We start from the raw sequence: 27,457 nt of genomic DNA on the forward strand, positions 1-27,457 counted from the left end.
GCTCCAATATATTCGCACGGTTGTTTATCTGTCGGTAACTGAGTCTATGGTGGCCGACTTGCTAAGCGCCGGCTAAGAGCAACGGCGAGGCGATGATGAACCGGCCGAAGTCGACTTTTTCTCAAGTGCTTCCGTTGGGGTCCGTGCCACCGCAGAGCAACAAACGCCAACCACCAGCACCACTGAGCATCATTTGACAAGATGGCACCCGACGAAGCACAGCCGCACAAACGAAAGAGTGGTGAAGCGAATGATGAACGAGAGCTTGATCGTGCTCATGACTCTCGGCACCTGGATCGGAACCGAAATCGTTCAGGTTAGGTGCTGCCCACAACGTCGCTTGCCAGTTGACTAACGCCAGCGAAATCACAGTTTCTGATCCTGACGATGATATTCCGTTAAAGATTCTAAAGTACACGGGCGAATCGCGTCCAACACTCGTTCAACAAGACCGTCGACACAGTAGTACTGCCATGCCTGCGCCCAGCAAAGTTTTCCCGAAGCTACTTTCGCAACCTCGCCCCAGCCAACGATCAACCTCCTCAGGCTTGAAATGTGCTGGCTGCGGTTCATCATCTCACCGACTCAACATCTGCATGAAAGCCAGTGAACATGGCCTGATGACGGGCTGTCCGTGGTGCAACACCCTCGAACACAGCCTCGCCAACTGACCGGAAACAAAGCATGACCTAGCCATGCAGCTTGAAGTCATCCAGATGCGCGCCAGCATGCCCTCTTTCCAGCCAACTCAGGAATGGGTAGACGTAGTTCGCGCTGCTGTCGCCAACGGTCATAGCCCTCCCAGCAGCTTCCCTTGGACCATTCAGTTCGCAAAGACCCTGCACAACAGTTTGTCGCATTACCAGCGAGGTCTCGACAGAGTTGGTTTCAACAACCGCAAAGGACTACCTATTGATCCAGACACCAAGGACTGGGAGAGTGTTCAGCGAAAATTTGCGCCCTTTGAGGGATACTGAAGAGAAGATTGTTCGATCGCACACTGGATGGGTGGAGTCTTGGAATGGAACAAAGCATAAAGATATGCCTCTTAATTAACAAGAGCTTCGTCATACTCATTATTTCATTTTGAGGTCCTTCATGAGTAACGTAGTAAACGTTGATAGGTTGAAGAACCTGCTGCCACACTGTGAACTCCAATTAGGAATTCAACACATTTTTACTGCGGCGGGCGATGTAAGCATCAGCTGTCAGGTCTATCAACTCAAAATAACAATCTCAAAAACTTTAGATGGCACAAGTGAGTACATGAGGTTACAGGAACATGATCCGTGAGCTGCGCTTTCATTCATGATACTACAATCTATGGTGAAGTGTACATCTACGTGCAGTGCCTTTCCTTACTGCTGAGATGGCAAGGGAACTTGATCGCTCCACGAAAGTCCACCGCCCTCCTTGACGCCCTGAAAGTGCTGAAGCAGAGTCTTCATCTCACCCTCAGCCAATCCGTTGATCATCACCGCCCACGATTGCACAACCTCCCAAACATCAAGAAGGATCTGCCGTACAGAAACCATGGGATTAACTTGCGCAGACTCAACAATAGTGACAAAGACCCTCTTCTTCGTAGCGTTCATCTTTACAACAACGCTTGGCGGAAGAAGCTCATTGATGGCCGCCAGGTCTTTGGCGACGTACCACTCTAACGGGACGTTTGGTTCTACTTCGAAGGGACCGACCGCGTTGCACTCGTCGAATGGCTTGCTGACGGTAAGATTCCAGATCGCGTTTCTCATGTTGGAGTCGGTATCAGCTGGAAGTGGATCGCCAACATTTTGGAGGGGAGCTCGGGATGTGACGATGAATTTGTTGTTGGGGTCGGCGGCGCGGGCGGCAGCTGCTGCTTCGGCTTGGGCTTTGAGTTGTTCATTCACCCGTGCGATTCCTTCATCTTGAGCCCTTCGTTGCTGGCAGTATCTTTCGTATGTGCCGTTCGGTTGCTCCCCTTGAGCGAGGACGGATGGATACATGACATGGGCCCAAGGCCATTCCGGGGCATCGTCGCCAAGCGGGTCAACTAAGTTCAATCAGCACAGTTCCTTCAGCATAGCAGGTAAGGATAACTCACAACACAATCTCCACATGGTGCGCTCACACATCAGGCCAAACCAAGGCGACGGAGTCGCTCGCACACCAGTAGCGTAAAGCTCCTGGCACACTCTTTTGATAGCCGCTCTGCCATACTCGGAGATGATGTGACTGATCTCCGGGCGTATGAATGCGATGTAAGCTGAAATGTGACGGCGGCGAACACCGGGCTGCTCGAGTTCTTCGGCAGTAGGGACTTGGCCGGGGTAGCGCTGGCCGGAGCTTTCCTCGAAAGGGCGTCTGCGCGGTGAGCACTCGAGATAGTTCTTCTGTGCCATCGGAGTATTGGTCAGCTGCGTTGTTATAGATTGGAAGAGTGAGTTGTTTCGGTGACTTGGCGGTTGAGATTGCTGCGCGGCGGTGGTGGCTGCACAGCGCGGGTTGCTGCAGGTGGGAATTTTGCAGAAGGCTCATATCCGCGCTCTGTTTGTATTTTGCTCCGCATCTGCTTACAGTTCAAACGAAGACTCAAACAATTCCTCCAAACATACAATTGATTGCCAACCAAGTTTCCGTTTGTCCTTAGCCCAGTATTCGCCTACAGTGGCAGCTATCGCACTTTCCACTCCGCATTGACACTCGTTTCAGTAACGTCAATGGGTCCAATCCAGGCTCTTGAGCTTTACACACACGAAGAGATTCAATTGGGGAATTTATCACGTTTTGTAGATACTATCTTGAGGCGTATCGCATCACCGAACCATCCAACTCAACGCCACAGGGCAGTCACGCCAACTTCAGCCTTGCGAGGCATCATGAGAACTTCATTGACAACGCTGCAGCGTTTGTGTTTGTTCCGTAACGTTTGACGGAAAACGCAGAAAGTTGTCAGGCAGCATTTCATTAATGTCGACCGCTTGTTTTAACTCTCATTCTCATCGTTTGCATCTCCCAACCTTTCTTTCACAGTACGTGCTGGCTTTCTTGTGTAATGCAAACGGGTTCAAGTGACACAAAGGTCATCACCATGTTTCATACTCCACCAAGGGTCCACTTCGTCTCGCCTGGCTGAGGGTCTGTCGGTACCACAAAGCACTGCATGTAAAGGTCCCTTCTGCCCGGCTTCTCTCTCTCCTTCGTCTTGTCATCACCACTGTTTTTTGCATTAGGATCAAAAATAAGTGCAAGGTATTCCATATTCTCACTCCTGTATTTCAATCACTCTAGCTCAGTTCTAGATCTATCCGACCGCAACCATGGACAACAACCTCTTCATCAACAAGGATTCCCTAAACATCGAGGACCTTTTTCGCCAGATGAACCGGCCCATCATCTTGACCTCCAACGGTCTCATGCTTCCTGGTGACCCCAGCACCCTCCAAAAAGTCTCTGAACTCAAGGCCATCGCCATCGTCGCTGGCAATCTTCTCTGCGGTCTCCGTTTCGAAAGTCCCTCCGGCGAGACAGGCAACATGGTCGCCCCATCCGATCTTGGCAAGAATGCAATCGTCTACCAGGGTGATACCGCCGGCGAACGACCTGGCATCCTAGATTCTCAGCGTCAGGCTGGCAACTCGAGGTTGAATGATCTTCTTGGTGAGCTTTGTAGCTACAGATGGGAGAATGGACACTCGGACAATGAATTAACAATCCTTTCTGCCGCCATGATCCTCTTTCGTGATATAAACCCAACGCTTATCCAAAAATTTTAGAAAACCTATTATCATTATTTGCATGTGAACAATGTGATTATTCCGATACCGACATTTACTTGAGACAACAGCAACAGCAATAAATCACCGGCTCTATCGATTCTTACACAATTGCCATGCATGTGGGCTCCTGAGAGGTGGTGCTGACTTAAGCTCTCAGCCACAAGTCTCAACTGCAAATAACACATCTAGCTCACAACTTAGACATTATACCACAATGCCTGACCAATTGCGACCAGTTGCGACCAGTTGCAATATCCACACAAACTTTGAGCATTTTCTCAGACCAAACGGCCATGATTTGTCTTTAAGTTTCATCGTTGACCTCTTTTCTTCAACTTCCCTACTATCATCACCAACAACTTCTCCACGATCCCCCACTGTCCCAGATCGCATACAACCAAGGAACGATGAGTTATTACAAAGCCAAACTTGAACTAACACAATGAGCTATTCAAGATGAGCGACCCCCTGGATCCAATGTTGGATGACATCTATCGACTCTCTGCTACCGAACCCATCTCATTTGACACGGAGGGATATGAAGAATACAAAATGCCCCAGCTCGTATCCGAACTGAAACCCGTGGGAGTCATCAATACTAAAGGCAAGCTTATCGGCGTCCGGTTCCAGAACTTCATCGGCGATGATACTAACGTCGTAGCTCTTTCCAACATAATTCCCAAGGCTCGTATTTATCAGGGTGCCAAGGTTGGCTGACTTCCCGTGATTGAAGCTATTACTGTTGATGTCAATCCCGACAGTGCTCACTATATAGCTATACCTGTTCTCTCTAAGGATTTCATGACAAATCTGACTGCTGGTTACCGCGAGGTTGAGATGCAACTCCGAACTGTGAGAGAGAATGAGTATATCAAAGACTATACTCCTCTCAAGCTACGAAAGGGTGGTTTGGAGCGAGACATTATCGTCGTGCCTGGAAGCATGCCCCTGTTTTCGGGGAGAGGAAGAACGATCTGGTAAACATCATCTTGGAGGAAGTCGCTGTTGGACATTTATCTGCTGAGCCGTCTGGGGCTTGTGCGAATGATGTTGCTCTAAGCACAATCGCTCGTCGCAACAAACCATCATAGTCACAAGGCTCATTATAGAACAGCCTAATGTTATCAACCAATATACGAAGCTCAACAAAGGATACCATAAATTGATCATAGGGAGTTTAAAATTTTGGATGATTGATTGTGTTCCGTCTTCGCCAAGTACATGTCTGTAATGACCACCTGATCCATGTTTCGCTGCTCTCACGTAACACCAAGGCCTTTCAAATCCAATCTCACCAACTGTGACTACTTAGTTTTGGGCTTCTTCCCGCCGCCCGCATCCTTTCCATCACTACCAGGAGCAGATCGCTTGATGCCGTCCACCTGCCCAGTCTCTAAGAAGAATCGCTGAGGCAGGGCGTCAGGACCAAAACGAGGAGTTAAAGTTGGATATCTGCGCTTCAATTCCAGTTTGCCTTTCGGGTGGCTGCTGTAGGCGTCGCGATGGTGGAGGGTCTCAAAGATTCCGCGGAGGGAGTTGCTGATATCAATTTGAACCCGTAGGTTCTCGATAGCCAGGGCGTGCTCGATCGTATCTTGGTCGGTGGTACTCGCTATGATATGAGAATCGTCGGTGGCGGCCTTGATCTTGGTGTAGGCACGGTTAAGTCTGCGGTGGAAATCGACGACAACCTAAGCAGGATTAGCTAGACGCCAGCAGTATTGAGGTCCTTTCTTTGCTTACCGAGTCGCTCAAGTATTCAACGTCGCTTTTCCAGTCACAGATCTGATGAGCATAGAATGCTTCGAGACGTTGGACATGTTCGCTTGAGAGCTGTGCTAGATTAGCCGCTAACCTTGGAAGAAAGGGATATGAAATTGACCTACCGGTTTCCAGCTGTTGTCGTTTTCGTCACAACAACATCCCTTGGAGCCATCTGTAAAGAGATCAGCAAAAGAAGTTATGTCGAATCATGAACATTCACTTGCCCATACTGCGAAGTGCGCAACCAGTGGAAGAGCATCCGGTATAGGCGGCTCCGTTCCGCCCTTTTGCGACAGACACAGGAAGCCAATTGAATGAAGCCTGAAGGCAATGGATACAGTGGTGCCTTTCTTTCGTTAGTTCATCATCGCAAGCATTCATCCATGCGAAGGTGATGGAGTAAGGTGAACTCACATTTTGAGCAACTCGGTTGTCGGCATCCTCGAACACACCGGCAACAGGGCGAGAGACCTCGTAAATTAACGAAAAGTAGCCGCACGAACAAGAAAGCCATACGCTGTTCACCGGTTAGCATAGAACAAGAGGTTACTGGATGCCAATTGTAGTTGTGTGTTGCGGCTGGCTGGGGTACATACGAAGTTGAAGAGGGTGGTGTTGAAGGGAGATTGAAAAACAGAGGATTCCAACCGAGAATGCAGTATCAAGCTCCTGGCGCACGGCCCATTCTCATGCTGTCTTTAAGGTCGGGCTCACCTTCAGCCTTACAACTGTTAGTGCTTCTGGCACTTAGGACATGCCTCAATGGGTTCTCAAAGGGACGTCAATCGAGAAGGGCCAGGTTTCCGTACCCTTGAGTGATCTGGGGTTAAGAGAATGAATATGAGAAGACAGTGAGGGTATCTATGACTGAACAGTGCAAATGGCTGCAAACACCATTTCAGGATGATTATCGGTCGACTTCCCTGTTCACTGTGCCAGTGGCAGTCTTGGATGAAATTACTATTACCTACCAGTGGCAGTTAGACAAACTATTGTTCAGACACCAGCCATTGATCTCTCCTTTCTTCCTGAGATGTTTGTCACGTCAAACATCACGCCTGTTTTTACAAGAGTTCTCAACTTGTCATATTGAGACATCGGTCCCCTTATTCACATCAAGACACTCACGACACATCACGACTTCGCAACTATCATGTCTAGCATCCACGGTGTCCCCCCTAACGATGGAGAGGCCTCTATGGTAGTTGAGACCGGCAAATCGGACAGTAACGAGCCTTCATCTGCTGCATCCACTAATGAAGGCGAGTCAAGCGCTGTCGCTCAACCTGTTCTCACCATCCGTCCCGCGCCGCGAATTGTCACGATCAATCACGTTGGAGAACTGCGATTCATCGGTATTCTCGACCCCCTCGACAGAGCAGTTGGTTACTACTTCGACAACCCTCACGAAGACTTTCTGGTCCGCAACGTCATGGCCCACTCAAACCTTGCTGTTCGAGCCGTGATCTTCCAGGGAGAACGAGGTGCAGGTAACCACGTTGCTCGAAAGCTGCCTTCACTTTATCCTGGCCAGGGAGTTAGAGAATTCCACTTCAACCTCCCTTTCCGTGTTGCAGGTCCTGCTGCGCTCAGACAGCCGAGACTCCCTCTTGGCTTCCGTCGCTGCTTTTTGGGACTGAAGCCCAAGGGTACAGTTGTGCACAAGTTGACCAGGGATGCTGAGTGTCACCCTCCGGAGGTTAGACGGTACAATCGGATCTGGCAAGCTTGGAAAGAAGAGAACGGTGCGCTTCCTGAGCGGAAGTGTGATGTTGCTTTGATGGCGTGGCCGGCTATGGCGTACTGTGCTGGCGGTATGTCGTTGGAGTTTGTACAGGATCTTGAGGTTGATTCACTTGGAGGAACTGACGTGGTCATGTAAATTGGAGTGTGGATTTTGGAAGTGGTGAAGTAGCTGAGGTTTGGGTATTCTTGGTGATGCTGCCAGCATAGTTGTTAGATCCACCGGAGAGTAGAGGTGTAAGCGAGTGGATGAATTGGGTATTGGTACTTCGGTAAGGTTGGATACCTGATAGCGCCTGTAGCTGAACTGGTCAAGTCTAGATATCTGAATGAGTCAGTGAACATAGGCTGTTGACCACTAGATAACTCAACTAAAAGCCCTTCTCCCTTGATTGCCCCCGATCTCATTCACGTCGTCTCTTAAGCTTAACGTGGTATCCAAATAGCATGACATGGGGAGCAGGAAAGCTGCTGTCCAGAAACTCAGACTAAGTGGCCATGAATTAGTCTCACAGCCCACTAAACTCATGACGAAACTACCTGAAGGGTAGGATAGAGGTCTGAGGCTTCATTGCCTGTGCTTTGTGATAGGTTTTATTTCACTGTGTTTTGGAGGGCGTAGCAGCTTCATGACGTCTCAGAACAGTCTGAAAACCACAAAAATCACGTCTGAGATCAAATCGCAGAAGCATGCAGTACTAACAGGTCAGGATTCATCGATCAAGCGACTAAGTAACTACTCATCACTCCAATTCTGTTGCCAAAAGGCATCAATGTCTAAACCCGTGATCTCTTACCCAAAAGACGAGAACAACAAGAACAACCATTGCATCATTGTATAACCCCAAAGAATCGGTGGGACCCATATCATGAGCCTGCACCGTTGCTTATCCTGTCGGCTGACGTCTTCATCCATGTTGAGACCATCTAATCGACTTCGTCCTCAACTGCAACATCATTGGAGTTGACGCCGTGAGTCACCAGTTCATATGAAGCAATTTCGACCTCAGCTTCCTCGCGACTCAACTCAGTCTGCTCCTTCTCCGTTTTGAGAGACTTGGCCATCTCGCGGATCGTCTGGATGCCCTCTTCGATCAATTCGGACTGTCGTTTCTGCTGGTTGCGAATGACAAGAAAATGAGCCTCCATGTCGGCGAGTCTGCTCTCCATCTTTGCACGTTCGGAGGTGTGAGCGGGAGCGGACGACTCGGTTGTTCGAGCGATGGCCTGTATTCAGTCAGCTTTTGTTCTTCTGTTAAACTCGCAGCAAGTACTTACAAGATCGTCACTATCACTCTGTTCGTCTTCGGGCTCGTCTTCGGGCTCAACGCGATCATCAAGAGAAGACGCAATGAAAAGAAGTTCCTGCTCTTCCTCGCTCTTGTTAGAAGGATAGATGATCTTGTCAGCGGGGACTAGTCTCGATAGGGGCGGAGTTCCTTGTGGTCAGGTCCGTAGACGGAGGCGAGGAAGAACCAGGCCGGATAGTGGATGCGTTTGTTATAATTTGGCCACCCTGATCGCACCACCATATTGTAGACAGAACAAAGGGTAATGTGCGCCGCGACACTTGAGCTCAAATTTGTAAGTTCATACCGAACAAAACTGGCGAGGTTGTTGGCAAGCAGGACGCTCATATCCTTGGTCACTTTGTCAAAGTTCTCCTTGAGCGTAGAGATGACTTTCTGCATGACGGGATGCTGGTATTCCGCGCTCTGCTTGTAGCGATCCATCTCGCCTTGGAACTTTTTCGCAGAGTCGGGTCTGCTGTGGAGCATCATTGTCACCGTCGTCGAGTTGCTCTAAAAACGAACCAGTATGCAGTTCTCTTGAGCCTAAATGATTGATTCAATCAACATACCTCTTTTTTTGTGTCCCTCCTTGTGTGCGGTGATGGTGACGAAAGAGAGTGAGAGGAGGGGTGGTGTGGGAGGGAGAGATGCAGTTGAGAGGGTGGTGCACGAAGCGGCTCAGAGTTCAGAGGGCAACCACCAAGCTAGCACGTCTTGCACAGTTGAGATCCACTCCTACCTTGCTCTTGAATGCTTCAAATCAAGACAGACAAGATTCCCACAATGCCTCAAGTATCAACTCAGCATGGTGTATCTCCTCACGTCAACTCAAACACTCAATGCCCAGTTCCCAATATTGTCAATTGTCTCATAATCACATAGAAATCTATCAATCTATACCATATACATCTTCGCCCGAGAAATCAATCAGCGTAGCTTCATTCGCGACAAACTCCTCTTCCCAAGTCTGTTTCTCTGAATGTCGTCTTTCTAAACCACGTTTTGATATCGGGAGTCTATCGCGGAGTGCGTCTTGTTTGGTGTCCTTCGTTAGGTCGCCTGCTTTGGTCGTCATTCCTCGTTCAGCCGAGTTGATCTTTGTCGTTAGGCCTGGTTCAGCTGTGTTGAAATTGTGTGTTGGGCTGCCCTTGCTGTCGGCTAGGTCTTCTCTTGCGTGGTAGGATTCTCCCTGCGTGTAGGCTGGTGAGGGTTCGTCTTCGTCGTCGAGGGTCTTCGCGGGTCGTAATTTGTCGGATTTTGTGGTGATGGTTGTGTCTGGTACACGTTCACTAAAACGTCAGCCTTCCATCACTGAACACTCAGAGTGAACAACTTACCTGTTTACACGCCAGTACGGCGACGCTTCTAACAATTCCAAATCCACAATGCCCTCCGCATCCAAAATCTTGGGAATAACATGTTCGCGACCAACGGGTATGTTTAAAATACTTCTTACAAGGCTGACCGCCTGTTCAGGCACGGGGCCGGTGACATTCGTCTCGGGGTCCGTCATGATCCACTCGAGCAGCCGACGGGGGAGCACTGTCTGTTTCAGGATTTCCCAATTCTCGTCGTCGGCGTACACGGTGAAGCCGACTGTGTCTTTGATGTCGAGACCGCCCATGGGGTTGACGGCGGTTATGAAGGCGCTGCCGGAGCGGTAGATCAGTTGTGATTGGAAGCCCGATGCGAGGCGGACTTCGGAGTGTTCGAGGGTTTCGCGGAGCCAGGATGTTGCTTTTGGTGTGGATGTTCGGGGGCTTTTGAAGTGAACGGCGATGCTGGGGAGGTCAGTGGTGGAAAGGGAGTTTGGGAAAGGGGGACGTACCGGAGAAGCTGGTCGGCTTTTGAGGAGAGCTCGTAGGGGAGTTCAATTGATTTGAAGTTCTCGTCGGCTGGACCTTGATCCTCAACGTGCCTTGAAAGATACCGTGAGTCGAGACCAGCCCAGACGAGTAGGTTGTCAAGCATCCAAACAGTCTTTGGGTCAAAGTCCAATAGATTCAACTTCCCTGTGAAAGCCTCTTTCAAGTTCTGTCGATCGGCAACTGAAAACTCCATCGTCGAAGCACACAACAACACGCCATCCGCCGTCGAGACAGGGAAGACGTTACTCCTTGCAAACCGCTCTTTGTCGAAGATGTGACCGAACTCAGGTATCCGTTGACTCACGGCGACGAGAAGACCTCTGGCTGTGTTATCGCGCGAACAATCGGGACTCAATGATGAGACATTCATGAGGGTGTCGAAGATCAGACCGGAGTCGTTCTGTTTCACGTCGAGAAAGTTGACGAAGAAGTCGTGGAGCTCGGGGTAGTGTCTGCTCAAGTCGTTGATTTCGGGGCTCTCGAGTTTCGGTGACCATGTGCAGTCGGCGGCGTTGAGCCACGTGACAGCTTCACCAGGCGCGATGGCGATGATGGCTTTTTCAGCGAACGCGAGTCTGTTCAAGTTAGCAGTGAGATGTCATGAGTCAGGACCAACTCACTTGAGATCAGCGGCATCGTCCGGTGAGAGATCCAGTCTCATCTTATCCAACGCCCGATACAATTCATCCGTCAACCAAAGGTCCGCAGGGTCGAGTTCCGCATCGAAGTCGCGCTTCTCCAAGACATCGACGATCGTCCGATAGCTCGCATTCTGAAGCCGTAGCGTCTGTGTGTAAAACTCTCGTAATGACACGAGCTCCGACTTGCTGGCATCCCAATCTGACGGTACTGGGAAGACTGGTGACTTTGAAAGTGTGCTGGATATCTCACATGTATCTTCCAATAAGCATTCGCTGAGTGGTCTCCATATTGGGTGGACATAGACTAGCTGCTCTTTCTCAAACGTGTTCCTGGTCGCGTGAGCATGTCATCATGAATTTGATGAGTATACATACCTGACTTTTTGTTGACTCGCTGCAGGATCTTTGGAGTCTTCACACTCTGCTTGTATCCGAAGGTAGAGTTCCAGAATGCGACGGGGAAATTCAACTGTTGACGCTTTCGTTCGTCGTATCCGTACCAACATCTCGAGAAAGAAGTCTAGATCATCATGATACTTGGCAAACGCCCTGAGACACCTCCACTGCCCAAATCCCCCCTCAGATCGTATTGGCGGATCAAGCCTGAGAAACGGAAAGGGCTCTCCTTCCAGCATATATCGATTCCGGAGGTAATGCAGCTTGGGCAGCGGGATATACGAGTTCCCCAGGGGCCTGAACTTTCCATCCTGGCAGAGCACGCGTATGGCCTTGATGTCGAACATGGAGTCTGGGTTCTCCTTCGCGTAGATCTTGTCTCTCTTCCAGGCCTGCTGGAGATAGTTGAGGAACTCCTCCGGGTGCTGCTTGCTCATCTCGATGCATTTGGGCGCTACAGAGCGACCCCGCTCGCTGAACTCGAAGAGCCGGGGCTCTGAGGCTCCGAAGCCTCCATAGCTCCTGGAAGAAGTGCTGCTGGTGTCTCCACGATCGCCACGCAGTAATTGCATCGGAAACGGTGGTGTGTTTGTTATTTTCGTCAAGGTAAGGGACTCCCCAGATACAGATCTGGAGTCGGGTTGCAAGGCAAGCAGACTCACTCACTCACCGACAAGAGCCTTTGACGTGGCACTTGGTGGAGACGGTTACAGGGGGGAGGGCGGAAAAGACTAAATTCCGATGCGCCAGCCACCAATCAGAATGTCGCCCTTCTCAATTTTCATCGCCTTATCGTGGAATGGTCTCCGCATAAGCAATTGTTGTTGTCAATTCTGCCAAATCGCTCAGACGCGGAGAGAAAGACGTGACATGGGCATTTGCTACGTCATTTCCGTAAAAATCATGATTGGTTTGCCCCTGCCTTACCCTGTAACCCTTAAAAGAGGATTTGTCAGCCTTTATGATATGATATCCGTGCAATGCATTGAATCTGATCAAAATTTCTTCAATCTTGACTGAACTTTAAATATTTTTTCTTGATGGATCAGCAGGAGACAGGGGACTCTAGCGTATGACTAGGGTAGATCCGGGACACCACTAGTCAAGACAAGCTTTGCTATAGGGTGAGTGTCGGTTTTATGAGATCGCCAAGTTCAATTGCAAAGAGACTCATGAAACAAGCATGAGCAAGACCTGAGTGAGTTAAAAATAAGTTGAAAAAGTCTGCGTGAGATTCCTTCACTCAATTATCTCATTTTCATATCAGAACAGGGTAGGTGGGATGGCTGTGATGAGAATGTAGCTAGATCAGATTTTACCGCAAATGGGTCTCATGGTTGTGAGTTATCGTCCTTGATGCTTGCTACACTACAGCAAGAAGTGAGGCCAACGTAGCAATCTCGCAACCATCAATGAAGAAACATGGGGAACCAAAACAGAATTAGTTTGACAATACGAACAAATTGATCAATACCATTTGCCTCAACTACTACTGCGTCATGAGGGTAAATTATTCGCCATTTCATGTTACCCGATGACCGCACCTTGACCGACGTTTAGCCATTCCGGCCCGTCATCGCGGATGATCTCTCACATGCTTACTACCAAATTGGGAGATACCGCAAGCACGCTTAACCAGCTTAAGCTTAGATCTCCACAATTACTTGGCGTGTCAATCCAAAAGTAGTAGAATTGCCAACTGGGCTGTGCCAACTTCCCCAGGCACGGCCGGAGACAGGCATTACGCCCTCCTAATATAAACATCAATCACTTCCCATCTTCAACCTTCAATCGTCACAATTTCAACAATGGCTACAGTTACGCAGACCGATACGAGATTGGAGACCTTTGAGCTCCGAAGCTCACCCAGCCCGACGCGGAATGTACTCGATGACACTGAACCTCCGCATTCATCGAAGCCAAGTACCGGGGAACTACTCAAGATTCTCAGCGCTGGATTCAGTTTCTTCGTCGCTGGCGTTAACGATGGAAGTATCGGCGCTTTAGTCCCTCATATAATTCGAGATTACAATGTCACGACGGCAATCGTCTCATCAGTGTGAGCAGCCATATCCCCAGCCCAGCTCAACTCTTCCTGACGATGACAGTTACGGCGCGAACTTTATGGGATGGTTCTTCGGCGCCTTCTCCAACACTCACCTCTGTCAAGTCTTCGATCTCGGGTCAATGCTTACGTTGGGTGCTGTTCTGCAAGTCATCGCTCACGCGCTCCGGTCTTGGAAGCCGCCTTTTCCCCTCTTCACCATCACCTTCTGGCTCGCGAGTCTGGGTCAAGCATACCAAGACACGCACGGAAACACTTACGTCTCTGGAGTAAAGGGCTCTCATAGGTGGCTGGCGTTCATTCATGCGATGTACATGGCTGGTTGTCTTGTTGGACCATTCGTCGCGACTGGTGTTGCTTCTGCAGGAAGGACGTCGAGATGGTACTTGTTCTATACATTCCCACTTGGAATCGGTGTTTTGAACGTCGCTTTCGTTGTCTACGCGTTTTGGGACACTCTGAGACTGAAGAGAAAGCAACCGCCAACCGAACGTACCCTCGAGGCCGATGAATCGCCTGCATCAAGAAACGACGATGCATTTTCCTTGATGAAGGAGACTCTCAAGCACAAGAATGTCTGGCTCATTAGTCTCTTCTTCTTCTTCTTCCTCGGCGCAACTCTCACAGCTAGTGGGTGGGTTGTAGAGTATTTGGTCGAGGTTCGCAACGGGGACATCAATCAGATGGGTTTCGTGCCCGCTGGATTCAGTGGAGGATCACTACTTGGGAGACTGTTTCTTGCGGAACCTACACATCGGTTTGGAGTTCGCCCAATGATATTTGCTTTCACGATTCTCAGCATCGGATTGCTAGTTTTATTTTGGCTGTGAGTCTTCGTTCGTGATGCTGGAGATCGAGCTAACGTTTGCAGGGTTCCGAACATCATCGCCGCTTCCATCGCCATCAGTCTGCTGGGCTTCTTCATGGGACCATACTTTGCCACAGTAGGTTGACTACATAACCTCAAGCGACTCAGCTAACCAGACCAGGGTATCTCTGTCGGCTCGAAACTTTTCAATCCTCGCATCCAATCAACAGCTTTGGCATTTGTGTTTGTATTTGCGCAGCTCGGAGGCTGCCTGTTCCCAATCATCACTGGTCTCATCGCCGCCAGTGCGGGAGTCTCAATTCTTCAGCCTATTCTTTGTGCGCTTCTGGTTGCTACAAGTGTTTCTTGGCTGTTTGTTCCGATGCCAAAGGAAGGTGATAATACGACACTGCACCAGGAGTAATTGGACTGTGGGGTCTTGCGGCGAGGACGAAGCGCAATATGCTGCTCTAGTGCTGAATCAAGAGGAGGAGGAGGAGGAGGAGGAGGAGGAGGGACCGATGGTATATGAGAGAACCCATTTGAACAGGAAACGCGAAGTAGCAATAAGGGGGCCATTGCAGACACGTGAGTTGTTGACAAGTGTTGGGAAATGAAACATTCGATTATTTGTAACGATTGTGAGATACAAGCTTTGTCTTTTCAGCCTCATTTCTACTTCTTCACCCGACATGTCGCTGATGGCATCAATCTGCCTCACCACTGTCTCTTCTGAAAACCATCAAACGTTCCTGTAGTAGGGTTCATGTTATACCTATCCCATTTCACGCTGACCCAGAGATATGAGACGCGCATCAAGCGCCGTCGTTATTCTCAGCCAAAAGTTGATCTGCATGAACTTCTCATATGAGAGGACAGACTCAAGCATCGCTTGCTCATCGGTCGGTGGCGCTATACTTGAGAGCAGAGTTTGTGGTTGAGCTGGAGACGATGGTGACTATGTTGAGCGTGTTGTGTGTATGGTGGCTTAACTTTTGAACGGGGGGAGTAGCGGGATCTTGCACGGGCCACTGACTGGGAGCTTGGGGTGACGCAAGGGGACGCCAGCTCTGACTTTGCTTCCCAAATCCGCTATGAAGAATCGCAACCGAGGAGCGATCGCGGAGCGGTCGAGTATTTCACCAACCGTCAAGGTAAACAAGACCTTCTGTACTGTGGGAATACTACTGACGAACAACGCCAGACCTTGTTCATCCAAAAACGAACTCTTGCTTGCCGAACTTCACCCCGTCGCCCAGCCGCTTAGCCTCCTTCGCTTGACAGTTCTTCTTCTCCCAACTCTCCAAGCTTTGCTACAACATCAGAAAGCAAGGACAAGCGCAAAAGAGACTCCAACAGCCCTCCCTCTTCGGGTGGCCACTATAACCATCCTGCCAAGCGCGCCAGGAAATACTCACCACATCTCTTTGTCTCAACAAAGGAGGAACGATACACTGAACGTCTGGCCCACATGCGAGACAGACTCGATAGATATAAGCCATCAACTACTAACGGAATGTGGCCTCACGTCGTCGGCCCTGATGTAGCGCCAGCCAGCCAGACTCTTGAATACGACACCTCTGGCGGGAAGGCCATTGTCGATTCCATGGCGAGCGACATCAACGACGGAAACTCGGACATGTATGACAGGCAACTCAATCTGTTCATCGTCTGTGCCCGTATGTTTCTCGCTGTTCGCCGATTTCTCTGTTCTCGCCTCTCTTCGGTCTGTCTTGCGATGCGCCAACCTCAGACCAGACTTTAGTCGACGGTGCTCCGTCTCTTTGGTCACAAACCCCAGTCCGTCAGCTCACCCAGATCTTGACGCACCCTGTCTTCAAAAGTAGGAGGGATCATTTGGCTACCATCCTTCAATATGCCTTCATCCTACGAACAAACGATCGACGACCGTGGGTCATGGCTATGCGGTTCCGAACACATGGTGGTATCCTGGAAAACCTACAAGACGAATAAACGCGTTGAAGGGGGGCGATGGATTGCTTCTCCACTCGGTCAGAGAGCTCCATCAAAATGCTCGTATAGCGAACAATCTCTGGGACTCGTCTCCTCTTTCTGATCTCATGGAGTCTCTCGAAATCATCGTCAAGCCATGCGCAACCTCTGATTATGGAACCCGTTTCCACGTGGGTGTACCTCTGTATCTGGCCACAGCCGCCGACATCAATAATGTTTAGCTTGCAATCGACAACTCGGCTTGGGCTGGGATACCTGCACTTCTCAGTACAGACCTGTGCTACAAACACTCCCTGGACGCAACCGAAATGTCGGATGACGGACCCGACTTCGACCAACTCGCCGACTTTTACTGTAGATCATGGTACTTTGAGGAGCGGGAAATTGCCAACTCCATTGAGAGAAATTCCCATCCACTACTATTCATGGTAATTGGGACAGAAAGTGACCAGTCTCAGAACCCCCCGGAATCTGCGAGGTATTTTCGTGGGCGCAGATTTTGTCGATGAGATGTTGAATAAGTATACGATACTGAAGTAGTAATGATGTGGTCAAACTGTGGCCGGTCAAGAGGATGTTCCTTGGTCATAAGAGCGAACTTGCGAGTGGTGTTTTGGGAAGAGTGTACCATTAAATATTCAATTTTCTTTCACAGTCCAAACAAAAATGATAGGACGTTTTCACATAATGATGTTACAGTCAAAAGTTTAGGCTGTTTGTTATGAGAATCAAATGATACAGTCATGGGATGTTCTGTGTGCAAATGCCAGCCATTATTTGTCATTACATTTACTCTAAGCTATGAGCTGTTGACCATCAGGTCCCCTTGGACCATATCCAACCGTTATAGGCTGCCGTAACACAAAACCAACCACGACCTATCGTATTGCTCGCCCAATCGTATGATCAGTAAGGTTTCGATTTTGTCACCAGATATGTAACACACAAATTGCGAGGGAAAAGAGCCCACTATAGTGAGCGCAGGTAGCTACTAACGACGCTATGTCACCAGAGCAGGCTACATGAATGTTCTGAGTGAGAGTGTTAGCGGGGCTCTGACAAATCACATCGAAGGACGAACATACCACTGGAAAAAGAGTGTCCTTTGCCAGACGCTAACGTCACGCATATCCAAGCTATGCAAGGATCACTGTCGATTGCGACCGAGAATGGTGTCAAAGATCTCCCGTTCTCTCTTCATGGATCCTGCCACGATCAGATCTGACAGTTCTTCCGAGTCACGAGGAGCATTGTTCTCAACCCCAGTCTTAGCCACATAGCGGGGGAAGTTGATATCCGTAGGAAGTTCAAACAATCCCGCCTCATTACCCTCACCGCAGTGAAGTTCCATAGTGTCAAGGGCCTTGTGGATGTTCTGAAGATCAAGCGTGGTCACACTGTACACTTCGAAGCTACGCTCTTTCGCGATGTAAGGACCTTCTGTCTTCAGAGAATCTTGAACGACCTTGGCGAGCTGCAGCATCACAAAGATCAAGTGTTTGGGATCTGTCAGGTAGGTCTTGATTCCGTCCTGCTGTTCCCGATAGAGGGGATCGTCAGCGGTGAGGTCACGAGCTTTGATGCAGCGTGGAGGACTTTCGTTGGTGCAATGACTTGCGAAGGTCTCGGAGATGGGAGTTGACACAGGTCCTGAGCACAACTCCATCACACCGCGAAGTTGCTTGAGCGGATCCACGTCCGGGATTGGGGGCATCTTCCAAGGACGTCTATCATCTGTGCGGCAGATGACGGCATACTGAAGAATCAGAATGAGGTTGTTGGTACCCTCCATTTCAAAAACAAGGTGCGAGATGAGGCGACAAAGCTCAATACAGAAAGTGTGGCCCCAGATCGGCTGGTGTGTTTCAGCGCGAAGACCACGAACGGGAGAAAACAGACAGATCGGGTTCTCATCACACTTGCGCATGCAGATCTTGAAGAGGAATGCGAAGTGGGCTTCTGTGCCAAAGGCGTACGTGATAGCTTCGGGGACAAGGCATGATGGGTAGGCAGAGGCGTCGGTGAGGTGGGCTTCAGAGGGATATCCGACCTTGCGCAGACGTGCCTCCGGGGGGAGTTCGATGAGAAGTGCCATAAGCTGGTCCATGATAGGCGAAAGTGAGGATGAAGACGAAAGTGAAGGTGAAGGTGAAAGTGAGGATGAAAGCTGAGATCATGTTGAGAAGGGATTGAAAATGAAGAAAGACATGATGGGATAAATTGACGAGAAGTGACAACCGCTCTGGATAAGGCGCCAGGCAACCAAAAAGAGCGAGCTCTACGCGTCTGGTGGTACAGAGATGGCCTGTGACGTAGCTTGAGCAAACAAATCGCAGATACCCGTGGGCAAGCTGCAGCGGAAGTGGAATTCAGCCGTAGATATTCCGGCCCACCCCCTGGCCACCATAACAAACAGGCTTCCCTACCTTAGGGGAGGCAATAAAACCTAGGACCATTATCCTAAGTGATGAAAGTATTTAGGTAAGCAAAGTGTATCTTAGTAGGTCTTTAGATCAGTTAGTTTTAGCACCCTGATTTAATGTCAGAAGATTCAATAACCGTTCCTCATCAGCAACCTGAGCAAAGACTTCAAAACAGACCAGCTAGAATTACCTAGGAAGAGGGATCATCCAACAATAAGCGCACCGATGAGGTCTTTTCCCTCTGGTCTGGAACGTCCGTCCGAGGGCCTGATTCCAACGCGATGCCTCAACTAATCACTTGGAGGGCTGAATCGATCAACTTGCTTCAGGAGTTCCCCTGTCCAAAACTCTTTGAACAAGTATTCCGACTGCCCTCTGGATTACTTCCAGCGGAACATGGTGGAGTCGTGAGAGCTCGGCAAGAGTTACGCTGAGGGCTTTGGGGAGGATTTGCGAAGGAAAGGACAGCTGAAGAGAAGAATCAAGAAGCTATATTTCTTTTACCAAACCATTACGTTCGCCGTGCATGCATTGTGTATATCGTCCGGGGAAATCTTTACAATTACGCGGGAGTGATACTTGGCCATGCCCATACGACTTGAAATCATGAGTAGAAGAAGGGTGCATGTAACAGAGTGACGGGGATTTGAACCTGCGATCCCACAACTCATGAAGATATCAAAAAGGGATAGCGGCTTCGTGGGCAGAGCTCTCCCGCTTGGGGAACGGCAGCAAACTGCTGCACCACCCTAGCGTGTGCCATACCTGACCACTACCCCCGCGAGATCATTTTGAACTGTTGTTATATATACCCTTCGAGGGCCGATGGAACCGAGCCTGTCGCCAACCCTGCCAACGTATTGCCGCATGGCTACGCCCAAGCAAACTAACATTGTTTCAAAGTGCAAATGCATGAACAAGTGGTTTGAAGCATTACAAGGGACGGAGAGCATGGAAGCATTTGATATCTTTGCGAGATTTGATGGCATAGAGAAACTTATAGAATACCATCAATAATTGCACAGGGGACCTCGACAACGATAAGTTCATGTCTCATATTGAGCGGTATTGGTTTAGAAAGCTTTATGATAGTTAGTCCACCAGGAGGTGAGCACCATGTTTCCTCCTTTTCTTGACAGAAGTTAGTTTTCCTGTTCCTCTCTCCTCGTTCTCTTTCTGGACTCTATTTTCCTCCTTCCTGGCCTTGATGCCTCGATCAAAGAAATAATTCAGAAAGGCGAAAGTTGGCCTGTCTCGGGGAAGATGAGCAATTTCTGAGATACCAGAATCCGGCATCGTGTCACTAGCGCGACAATAGAATAGCATATAGTTGCCATCTAGTCTGTGCTCCAGACTCAACTTCTTCTCCCAAGCGTCATGGTGAGGGCATGGTATGATTTGTTCACCGAGGAACGCGTATGTCCTGATTTCGTTGTCGCTCAGCGAGACTGCTGCAACCAACGTGTTGAATCATTCTCTGTCACTCGGGATAGGCTCTGAGATATTGCTTTTGGCGATGGCGATGTGCGTGTTTTTGAAAGTTGTGAATGGGAAGGACTCCAAGTTCTTGTTTGTCTTCTAGTGGACACGGATGATACAGGCTCTACGTGCATGCTCTACTCTGTCGTATTGTCGGTTGTGATCGGTCGAAAGTAAATTTCATGTGCTGCTTGAAAGACCCTCTTGGGGCCTTCTTGCCGTTAACCACGGTGAGTTTGTCAGCTTTGGACTCGGAACTTAACAGCTCGCACCGAGGATGATATGACCACACTTCTGATAGGGTATATGGGCAGGATCGCATCGAGGAATTGAACGCAAGAGTTCAGGATATTGACGACAACATCCTCACTCCCCGCAAGATCAACCTGCAGTATCGGGGAGTCGGACCCAGATCTGCGTGGCTCCGGGGCCATTTGACTGGCTTGACGAGACATGCCCTGTAGAGGTTGTGAGATTCGCGATTCAAGAAGGCTTCTTCATCAACTGAGAGATGCCGAGATTTTTAAAGTCAATTGCAGGGTCCGGGGCGGGAGGGGAGTTGAGAATATACAAGATGTTCTGCTTACATTGTTCCCACTCATCTGTGTCATAATCGATGTCCGGCTAGACAAGGGCAAGCGCAGCGTTGTTCTCCTCGGTTCCTGTATACTTCTTTTTGTCAAAGTACCCGGGTAGGATTTGGCTATAGATGTCAACCAACGCGAAGAGGCAGTCCAAGCTGTGGGTGTCGTAGGCATCTGGGTTTAAAGAGTATGAGGCTAGGTGGACGTTGCTGGAGGTATCGGCGGATTTCTGCACGGATTCGAGACAAGTCAAGTTCAACCACCCATGCCTGTGAGCGCAGTAAAGCTTCTCGCGCTTGAGTATACCTAGCCGTCTTTGGCAGTCGGTTCGCCAAAAAGCCGGCTCTTCTCTCGCTCTGCATCCCTCGACTGTCGAAGCTCCTCGATGAGCTCTGTCTTGCTAGCCAACGCGATGCGCAGGTCTGTAACAGAATCCTTGAGCAGCTTGATTTCGGCTCGCAGGATTTTGTTCTCGACATTCATGGCGTTCTCCTGGCCTTCGGCTTCCGATTTGGCAATCGAGTCATCTTGCCCCTCGTCGGTTGGCTTTCTCTTCTTGGGTCATGCCATTGTTTTTGGTTGGTAGCTTTCAGTCCTGAAGCGTCGGGATGCGGACTGATGGTTGGACGTGTGCTGGGGTGAACCCTTTTCTAGTTAGTAAATGCCTCGTAAATTTGAGTGAAATATCATGACTTACAAGTGTTGGACAACTGTGGACGTAGGATTGGTTCGCTGTCTGCTTTTCGTAACCTCAATGTTCAGTGTCGGAGTGAACAAGGAGCAGGGCTGTCGAATGCAAAAAGAAGCGTTGTGTGGTGGGCAGCTCAAGCAACACAAAGAAGATGAAATTGTGATCATCTATATACACATGTATGTATGTATGTATGTATGTATGCAAGAACAACAACCTGGCTCTCGATATAGCTGTGGCTGTGGAGACTCTACACGAACCTGAGCCAACCAACCAGCCTAGTGATGCAACTAGTAAGAGTGTTGACCCAACGACCACGTCAACTTCGGTATCGCAAAATACTGTGAATTCAACCCTAACATCAGTTCCAAAGGGCGTTTCTGCTACAAAATCGCACAAGTCTACTGATTCAACTGACAGTAACCCAACCGGCCAGACTACTGGTATCACCAGTCATAATGTGAACCCCGTAGCCAAGCCGACCAAGGTGTCAAAGGAGGCTGAAAGGTTTATTATCGCTATCAATCTCTGATCCTTCCTGATTAATCTTTTGTGAAAGATCTAGATAGCGTCTGATCTTTGCCGAGATAATATGAATACGCCAATTTCCAAAAGAATCCAGTTTGTAATGGCAGTGACGATGCTTCTTTGACTGAGAGGAGCGGGTAATACAGAAAACGAAGCACGAGAGCGCGACCATGGTGGCCCTTTCTTGTCAAGTTTTCTTAGCTAAGCAAGCTGCGCGTGACTATGGTCGCGCCCGCTTGATTATCCTGATAAATAAGACTGCTTAAGCGAGCGCGAATGCGTTCGCGCTCGCTTAATTATCCTAACACAGATGCTTTTCCCCTCAGAACTGGCATTTCATGTATCCACACAACGCTAGTGAGCATTCAGTATCAAGCTTACTTCCCCCATTGTATTGGGACTCTTTCGCAAGTGCTACAGCACCTTCGTCTCAGGACCTCGTGCGCACAGCGCCCTGGTCGAGCCAAGACAATTCTACGATTCCTCTTGGGCTACATATCGCATCTTCGTCTTATGTGAGAGTCCGGAGCCGCTTGCGATCATATAAAGACCCACTCCAAAGCACTGCCAACTCTGCTCTGCTTTTGTTGTTTACCAAAGCGCAACTCTGGTGCCTCTTGAGCACCGCACGGACCATGCAACAGTCCCTCAGGTCATGCTTCATGATCTCTTGTGTTGCATCTTCTTCAGCTCCAGTTCAAGCCTCAGCAACAACAATGTCAGTACCTCCAACAACCTCTTCCCTCGATCGCAACACGACGCGCAATAGAGCATCGGATAGCTGCTAACCTTGTCAAAGATCGACCGTTTGTTGTATCTCTTTATCGTCATCGCCGCCGACACCATGTGAGTCCCTATTCTTGATTTTCCTCTCCAACTTTGTGTTCTCATTCACAGTTCCGTGTTGCACCATCTCAACTCCCAGTCTTCCTTTCTTCTCATCCTACACTTTCACACGCCTTGCAAACAGCCGAGTATCGTACTGACCCATTTAGGCGCCCTGGTCTCTACAGCTGTGAGCTATGTCTCAAGAAAGCCATGGACTGGTATCCCAGTAAGAGAGAACCCCAGAAAATTCCAAAGATCTGTATCGACGAGGAGGACTGTAAGTTGCGCATAATTTTCACCTGTCATGCTTGCGCTAACTTTGGGGCAGTCGACAGAGAGGAGTTCTATTGCGGTAACTGCGATTGCGGAGGGGGAGATTGCGACAGTCTGAGTTTGACTCGTGCCCATGTTTGAAATTCGAGTGTTAACGAGATACAGGGCACTCAGCGCATGGGAAGTCTGCTCGAGCGCTTCATTCAGCACATCAAGGCCAATCGCCGCCTTACCAAGAAGGCGTACGATTCCAAGCCCAAGACCATCCGGCTTCGCAAGAAGGCTAGTCGAGCTATCGCATCGTACTCGAACAGATCTGCTGCCGACTCTATGAAGAACCATCGCGCTGAGCACAAGCGTGTCATTGCCATAAACACGCTCTCCTGTTTGATTGATATCAGCAACACTCTGCGCCACATCGCCTAGTACGGTATCCCTGGTTGTCAAGAACTGTGCGTCAATGCTGCTGGCTGTCAGCAAGTTTCCGTCAGCCCCGCCGGCGCCACAAATTCTGATGTTAGCTCTGGCTCTTCTACCGCCGCTGAGATGCCCGTCCGGTGCGGTCCTAACAAGATGCCTGATGAGTGTCTTTGGGACTTACCTTCGGATGAGGATGAGGAGAAGTAGAACTAAAGTTCAATATTTTGACCCCGAGGTTTTTCTTCTGATCGATGCGTGGTATATTCATCAAGATAGTATTCTCTGCCGTCTGTTTTAGTGTCTGCTGAAGGTAATCAACATATCGGCAATTGACCACCAATTGGGTTACTCTCACCTTGTCTTGACTGTGATGTTCTGTCCTGAGTTCCGACATTCAATTCTGAGTGGTGACAATACCCTAAACTCGTTGACAAGGGCCCGTACCCCAGTGAGTTAGCAGGCCAACGGTGGGCACCTACGTCGTTTCCCACCAATCGTCTTACACAGCAGACACGCAAGAAAAAGTTAAAGTGCAACAGGCGCCCATAGACATAACCAAGGGGAGACAAGAAAACTAAGGACCTTTATCCTGAGCGACAAAAACAACTAGTCTAAGGGCCTTTTAAGTCTGCATTAAATTTACCAAGTCTTTTTGTCACGTAGGTTAGAGGTCCTGAATTGCTCCCTGAGGATCAAATGACAACCTGAGGCAAATTCACATCCCCATGTTTCTTTCACGGTAGGTGAAAGGTAAAGAACACTTCACTGTCGTAGAACCTTTGGTGACTGTCCCAGGCACGGTTGTTTGAATGAAAAATGTGGAAACTATGGAGCACAGTCTTTGTTGTTTAGCTTAGTCCCTGGAGCACTCAGCGCCTTACTGCTCCGTCAATCAATCATTTGTGCACCAGTGAGCCAGACATCATCGATTCACCGCAGGAATACTGCTAGCTACCAAAACATGAGCCATATGGCTAGCAAGTATTTCTTTCACTATATAAAGTAGCGCATCTTTTCCCTTTTGCACCATTCTTTTCATCTTGTTATCATCTCAACCATACTTCGCAAGCGCAAGAGCACATGGCCACCATGAGCAACGAAGAGACCCAAGGTGCCTCTGGAGAGGACCAAGAACCTACATTATATCACATGGGCCTACCCGGACCTTTCCTGGTAGTCGGACAGTCGCTCCGACTTGTTGGCGCAATCAATGCCCAAGGGGACTTCAGGAGCCTGGCTCTGCAAACTCGTTATGGGCTGCCAAGTCATGATCAGAAGGTCAGTATCTGTGAACTAACGGATGGTGCTCAACAGGTCGTACTTGTTGAGGGAGGAGACGAGGCCTTGAAGATGGTCTTGCTCGCTCATGAAGCTGCGGCAAGATTCTGCTGCGCTGTGGGGTCTCCGTCCTTGGTGTACGATGTGATCGTGGAGGATGAACGAGACGAGGGCTCTTGAGCGGGGATCGACGGGTAAGTTCACGGAAGGCTCCTAAAAGATATAGCTGACAGTTTCAGTGATTGGGGTTCCATATCGCGGCTCGCTTTGATCCTCCTTTTGTTGACGCTATGATTGAGAGTTCATATACACAGAGAACAACAGGGGCACAAGATAAGGACAGTGACAGATATGTATATGAAGCTTTGGAGCGGAGTACTTGTATTGATGGAGACTCAACTGGATGTAACGATTCCCTTGTACACTTAGTGTTAGTCGCCATGGTTTAATCGGCTATTTGGGTACTTCAATGAGCGAAAGAATTGAGAGACTTTGAACCTATCTCCATATAGTGTTTGGGAACATTGAAGGTGAGACAACACATCGCAGACTTGACACCCCAACGTCCTGATCAAGATACTGGGACTTCAAGTGGCTGGGTTGTCCTTGCTTCAGCCCACCAATAATAAAGCTGAACTGATATGGGCATTTGCAGTGAAATATGAAATTGGATAAAGAGTCCTGTAACGCATTGAAGTTGTTTATTACCAGAAAGCAGCCTGTGCGACACCCTGAATGCCATTGACTCGAGATCCAGAATGCCTAGACATAGCCAGTCACCCATTCCTTCAGGCCCGCTTACGTCTCCGAAAAAGAAATCCTTTCCAGGCCGAAAAAAGGCAATTAAAAAGCTATTCACAGAACGGTTGTCGGCGTTCTGCCAAGATCGTTGCGGGGGAGGTCGAAACCCAAACCTCTGGCTCAAGACGTTTCATCCTCACTTAAGCGACGACGTCAATCGGCCATGCTGTATAAACAGGCTGAATCAACGTTTCGCGTCGTTTCGGCTTTAAATTTCGAGCCAATCACGTTTCAATTAATTGCAACCATATATCTAAGCTTCAAACGGTAACTATTAATAGTAGAAACCAAACAGTTTCAGTGGTAATAGAATGGTGTAATGTGCTGGAAACAGAATGACTTTGAGACGAGATGGGTTCTTAAGTGTTTAGGCGAGCGTTTCTTCAGTCCAGATGGGGACGCGAAACAGTCGCGTACTCAAATTAGAAGTGAGGTGGGCGCGAGAGGCCTGGCCTTTGGCTCCCTCTCGAGTCTCAAGAGTTTGAGGCTATTCTTGTATTTCTTGGCTTCATTCGGGTGAAGAGTATAATTATTGAGCTGTGTTCTTCCTTCTTGTACATCTCCATCTTCTCATACTCAGTCTTCATTCAAGCACATCATCTGCATCCTTCTCAAGTTCATTTTCTTGATACCCAGCACGAACACATTCCCCAAAATGCCTCTTCTTCGAAACGTCCACAACCGACGAACAACACGTCAAAGACACATCAACCCTCATCGAATACTCGCCACAAGTATTCTTATTCCCGCCCTCGCCTTGGCCGATGACGAGCCTACATCCTCAACAGATCAAGTCTCCGAGCCTTTCGTCGATCAAGTGACAGGTCTCACAATGGAGCGCTTCTTCGGCGCCCGAACCTCCTTCACATTTGCCCTGGCCTTACCCGACGCCGCACCTGCGAACGGAACTGCCGGTTCCTTCATCGGACAACTACAATTTCCGCTGGCTAATGGCGAAGGATGGGGTGCAGCTGGCTTGACGGGAGACATGGAGGGTAACTTTATCCTTGCCGCATGGCCTGACGGAAAAGGAGGAGTCATGGCTTCGTTTCGACAAGCGATCGATGAGGATAATCCTGCGGAAGTCAAGGGAAACTTCAAAGTGAGACCTTTGCCTGATGGAGTCTCGGTAAACGAGACTTCATTACTGTACACATTCCTCTGTGAGAACTGCCTCGATAGCCCATTAGGTCTCGGCCCCGAAGCTGCTGTTGGAAACGCGGTGATGGGCTGGGCATTGTCGGAGAGGCCTCCAAGGGGAGACCCTTCAAATCCTGGCGCATTCCTTGGTTTTCACGAGAGGGGCTTTGGTCCCTTTACTGCACGTCTGGCACAAGCCAAGACAGCAGGCTTTGATGCCGTTGCAGCTAAGGCCCTTGCACCGGTTGGTGACTCTGGAAGCGCTGTGGCGACTGTCCCCAACGCGTTTCTAGATGGCGGTAGTGATGACGAGGATAGTGGTGATGAGGGGACTGGAACGGGAGGTGGAGTCGGAGGTGGCAATGATGTTGATAACGATTCTGGAGATGAATCAGGGGATGAGGACGATGACTAGAAGGATGATAGAATTGTTAGCACCTCCAATGCTTTCAAAGTTGTACATCATTAGTTGAGCCAGCGTCTATACTTAGCGTACTTGAAAACAAAGTTCCAAGAACCCTGCATGCCTGCCATATTGTGAGCAACGTCCCACTGAACGAGGCTGGTACAACATGAGTCCAGCTTATGAGGCATGCCGAAACCGGTCGCGACGATGCCAGTTGGTGGTGGGACTTGTGTTCGCAACAGCTGAGCGACGTGTTGAAGGTTGCGGTTTGCCGTCGTACCCAGTCTTATGTCC

The 27,457-nt window shown here is 49.3% G+C and overlaps 18 protein-coding genes across 19 annotated transcripts; 11 read left to right on the top strand and 7 right to left on the bottom strand.

Moving 5' to 3' along the window:
• Positions 1-201: 201 nt before the first annotated feature.
• On the top strand, positions 202-977 carry FOIG_16374 (uncharacterized protein; the record flags this gene model as incomplete). The annotated part of the gene is made up of 3 exons (XM_031217814.1): positions 202-316; positions 373-630; positions 694-977. 3 exons carry the CDS (start codon positions 202-204, stop codon positions 975-977), a joined length of 657 nt encoding a protein of 218 aa, XP_031052464.1.
• A 381-nt stretch (positions 978-1,358) lies between these two features.
• On the bottom strand, positions 1,359-2,384 carry FOIG_16375 (uncharacterized protein; the record flags this gene model as incomplete). Its single annotated transcript, XM_031217815.1, has 2 exons — positions 1,359-2,035; positions 2,087-2,384. The coding sequence occupies 2 exons, from the start codon at positions 2,382-2,384 to the stop codon at positions 1,359-1,361; spliced, it is 975 nt and encodes a 324-aa protein (XP_031052465.1).
• Positions 2,385-3,302: 918 nt separating this feature from the next.
• Positions 3,303-3,758, top strand: FOIG_16376 (uncharacterized protein; the record flags this gene model as incomplete). Its single annotated transcript, XM_031217816.1, has 1 exon — positions 3,303-3,758. The coding sequence occupies one exon, from the start codon at positions 3,303-3,305 to the stop codon at positions 3,756-3,758; it is 456 nt and encodes a 151-aa protein (XP_031052466.1).
• A 459-nt stretch (positions 3,759-4,217) lies between these two features.
• FOIG_16377 (uncharacterized protein) lies at positions 4,218-4,742 on the top strand (the record flags this gene model as incomplete). The annotated part of the gene is made up of 2 exons (XM_031217817.1): positions 4,218-4,449; positions 4,495-4,742. 2 exons carry the CDS (start codon positions 4,218-4,220, stop codon positions 4,740-4,742), a joined length of 480 nt encoding a protein of 159 aa, XP_031052467.1.
• A 323-nt stretch (positions 4,743-5,065) lies between these two features.
• FOIG_16378 (uncharacterized protein) lies at positions 5,066-5,697 on the bottom strand (the record flags this gene model as incomplete). The annotated part of the gene is made up of 3 exons (XM_031217818.1): positions 5,066-5,452; positions 5,505-5,586; positions 5,648-5,697. The coding sequence occupies 3 exons, from the start codon at positions 5,695-5,697 to the stop codon at positions 5,066-5,068; spliced, it is 519 nt and encodes a 172-aa protein (XP_031052468.1).
• A 981-nt stretch (positions 5,698-6,678) lies between these two features.
• FOIG_16379 (uncharacterized protein) lies at positions 6,679-7,407 on the top strand (the record flags this gene model as incomplete). Its single annotated transcript, XM_031217819.1, has 1 exon — positions 6,679-7,407. The coding sequence occupies one exon, from the start codon at positions 6,679-6,681 to the stop codon at positions 7,405-7,407; it is 729 nt and encodes a 242-aa protein (XP_031052469.1).
• Positions 7,408-8,195: 788 nt separating this feature from the next.
• On the bottom strand, positions 8,196-9,049 carry FOIG_16380 (uncharacterized protein; the record flags this gene model as incomplete). Its single annotated transcript, XM_031217820.1, has 3 exons — positions 8,196-8,495; positions 8,547-8,648; positions 8,795-9,049. The coding sequence occupies 3 exons, from the start codon at positions 9,047-9,049 to the stop codon at positions 8,196-8,198; spliced, it is 657 nt and encodes a 218-aa protein (XP_031052470.1).
• Positions 9,050-9,400: 351 nt separating this feature from the next.
• On the bottom strand, positions 9,401-12,141 carry FOIG_16381 (uncharacterized protein). Its single transcript, XM_031217821.1, has 5 exons — positions 11,445-12,141; positions 11,049-11,399; positions 10,389-11,003; positions 9,898-10,341; positions 9,401-9,849 (listed from the first exon to the last, which is right to left on the bottom strand). Exons 1-5 carry the CDS (start codon positions 12,035-12,037, stop codon positions 9,450-9,452), a joined length of 2,403 nt encoding a protein of 800 aa, XP_031052471.1. The 5' UTR covers positions 12,038-12,141; the 3' UTR covers positions 9,401-9,449.
• A 1,103-nt stretch (positions 12,142-13,244) lies between these two features.
• On the top strand, positions 13,245-15,133 carry FOIG_16382 (uncharacterized protein). Of its 2 annotated transcripts, XM_031217822.1 has the most exons (4): positions 13,245-13,524; positions 13,574-14,356; positions 14,402-14,474; positions 14,520-15,133. In XM_031217822.1, the coding sequence occupies exons 1-4, from the start codon at positions 13,274-13,276 to the stop codon at positions 14,760-14,762; spliced, it is 1,350 nt and encodes a 449-aa protein (XP_031052472.1). In that variant the 5' UTR covers positions 13,245-13,273; the 3' UTR covers positions 14,763-15,133. The 2 variants fall into 2 exon arrangements, with proteins under 2 accessions (XP_031052472.1, XP_031052473.1); XM_031217823.1 differs by having other exon boundaries at positions 13,263-14,356; positions 14,520-15,009.
• Positions 15,134-15,432: 299 nt separating this feature from the next.
• Positions 15,433-16,312, top strand: FOIG_16383 (uncharacterized protein; the record flags this gene model as incomplete). Its single annotated transcript, XM_031217824.1, has 3 exons — positions 15,433-15,492; positions 15,606-16,017; positions 16,092-16,312. The coding sequence occupies 3 exons, from the start codon at positions 15,433-15,435 to the stop codon at positions 16,310-16,312; spliced, it is 693 nt and encodes a 230-aa protein (XP_031052474.1).
• A 283-nt stretch (positions 16,313-16,595) lies between these two features.
• On the top strand, positions 16,596-16,911 carry FOIG_16384 (uncharacterized protein). The gene has a single exon (XM_031217825.1). The coding sequence runs from the start codon at positions 16,621-16,623 to the stop codon at positions 16,819-16,821; it is 201 nt and encodes a 66-aa protein (XP_031052475.1). The 5' UTR covers positions 16,596-16,620; the 3' UTR covers positions 16,822-16,911.
• A 548-nt stretch (positions 16,912-17,459) lies between these two features.
• On the bottom strand, positions 17,460-18,419 carry FOIG_16385 (uncharacterized protein; the record flags this gene model as incomplete). Its single annotated transcript, XM_031217826.1, has 1 exon — positions 17,460-18,419. The coding sequence occupies one exon, from the start codon at positions 18,417-18,419 to the stop codon at positions 17,460-17,462; it is 960 nt and encodes a 319-aa protein (XP_031052476.1).
• Positions 18,420-19,827: 1,408 nt separating this feature from the next.
• FOIG_16386 (uncharacterized protein) lies at positions 19,828-20,031 on the bottom strand (the record flags this gene model as incomplete). Its single annotated transcript, XM_031217827.1, has 1 exon — positions 19,828-20,031. The coding sequence occupies one exon, from the start codon at positions 20,029-20,031 to the stop codon at positions 19,828-19,830; it is 204 nt and encodes a 67-aa protein (XP_031052477.1).
• Positions 20,032-20,838: 807 nt separating this feature from the next.
• On the bottom strand, positions 20,839-21,281 carry FOIG_16387 (uncharacterized protein; the record flags this gene model as incomplete). The annotated part of the gene is made up of 2 exons (XM_031217828.1): positions 20,839-21,112; positions 21,169-21,281. The coding sequence occupies 2 exons, from the start codon at positions 21,279-21,281 to the stop codon at positions 20,839-20,841; spliced, it is 387 nt and encodes a 128-aa protein (XP_031052478.1).
• Positions 21,282-21,552: 271 nt separating this feature from the next.
• On the top strand, positions 21,553-22,021 carry FOIG_16388 (uncharacterized protein; the record flags this gene model as incomplete). Its single annotated transcript, XM_031217829.1, has 3 exons — positions 21,553-21,672; positions 21,698-21,782; positions 21,855-22,021. The coding sequence occupies 3 exons, from the start codon at positions 21,553-21,555 to the stop codon at positions 22,019-22,021; spliced, it is 372 nt and encodes a 123-aa protein (XP_031052479.1).
• A 1,034-nt stretch (positions 22,022-23,055) lies between these two features.
• FOIG_16389 (uncharacterized protein) lies at positions 23,056-23,745 on the top strand (the record flags this gene model as incomplete). The annotated part of the gene is made up of 4 exons (XM_031217830.1): positions 23,056-23,122; positions 23,174-23,253; positions 23,284-23,543; positions 23,610-23,745. The coding sequence occupies 4 exons, from the start codon at positions 23,056-23,058 to the stop codon at positions 23,743-23,745; spliced, it is 543 nt and encodes a 180-aa protein (XP_031052480.1).
• Positions 23,746-24,627: 882 nt separating this feature from the next.
• On the top strand, positions 24,628-24,996 carry FOIG_16390 (uncharacterized protein; the record flags this gene model as incomplete). Its single annotated transcript, XM_031217831.1, has 1 exon — positions 24,628-24,996. One exon carries the CDS (start codon positions 24,628-24,630, stop codon positions 24,994-24,996), a length of 369 nt encoding a protein of 122 aa, XP_031052481.1.
• Positions 24,997-26,272: 1,276 nt separating this feature from the next.
• Positions 26,273-27,179, top strand: FOIG_16391 (uncharacterized protein; the record flags this gene model as incomplete). The annotated part of the gene is made up of 1 exon (XM_031217832.1): positions 26,273-27,179. The coding sequence occupies one exon, from the start codon at positions 26,273-26,275 to the stop codon at positions 27,170-27,172; it is 900 nt and encodes a 299-aa protein (XP_031052482.1). The 3' UTR covers positions 27,173-27,179.
• Positions 27,180-27,457: the final 278 nt, after the last annotated feature.

Source organism: Fusarium odoratissimum (assembly GCF_000260195.1).
Source record: "Fusarium odoratissimum NRRL 54006 unplaced genomic scaffold supercont1.78, whole genome shotgun sequence".
In the NCBI taxonomy this organism is placed as follows: Eukaryota; Fungi; Ascomycota; class Sordariomycetes; order Hypocreales; family Nectriaceae; genus Fusarium; species Fusarium odoratissimum.

Coding starts and splice junctions, on each gene's coding strand:
- FOIG_16384 (XM_031217825.1), top strand. CDS start 16,621: ATGTCGGATGACGGACCCGACTTCGACCAACTCGCCGACTTTTACTGT.
- FOIG_16381 (XM_031217821.1), bottom strand. CDS start 12,037: ATGCAATTACTGCGTGGCGATCGTGGAGACACCAGCAGCACTTCTTCC. Junction 11,004..11,048: donor GACGATGCCGCTGATCTCAA/GTGAGTTGGTCC, acceptor TAACTTGAACAG/ACTCGCGTTCGCTGAAAAAG. Junction 9,850..9,897: donor CCGTACTGGCGTGTAAACAG/GTAAGTTGTTCA, acceptor CTGACGTTTTAG/TGAACGTGTACCAGACACAA.
- FOIG_16382 (XM_031217822.1), top strand. CDS start 13,274: ATGGCTACAGTTACGCAGACCGATACGAGATTGGAGACCTTTGAGCTC. Junction 13,525..13,573: donor ACGGCAATCGTCTCATCAGT/GTGAGCAGCCAT, acceptor TGACGATGACAG/TTACGGCGCGAACTTTATGG. Junction 14,357..14,401: donor TTGCTAGTTTTATTTTGGCT/GTGAGTCTTCGT, acceptor TAACGTTTGCAG/GGTTCCGAACATCATCGCCG.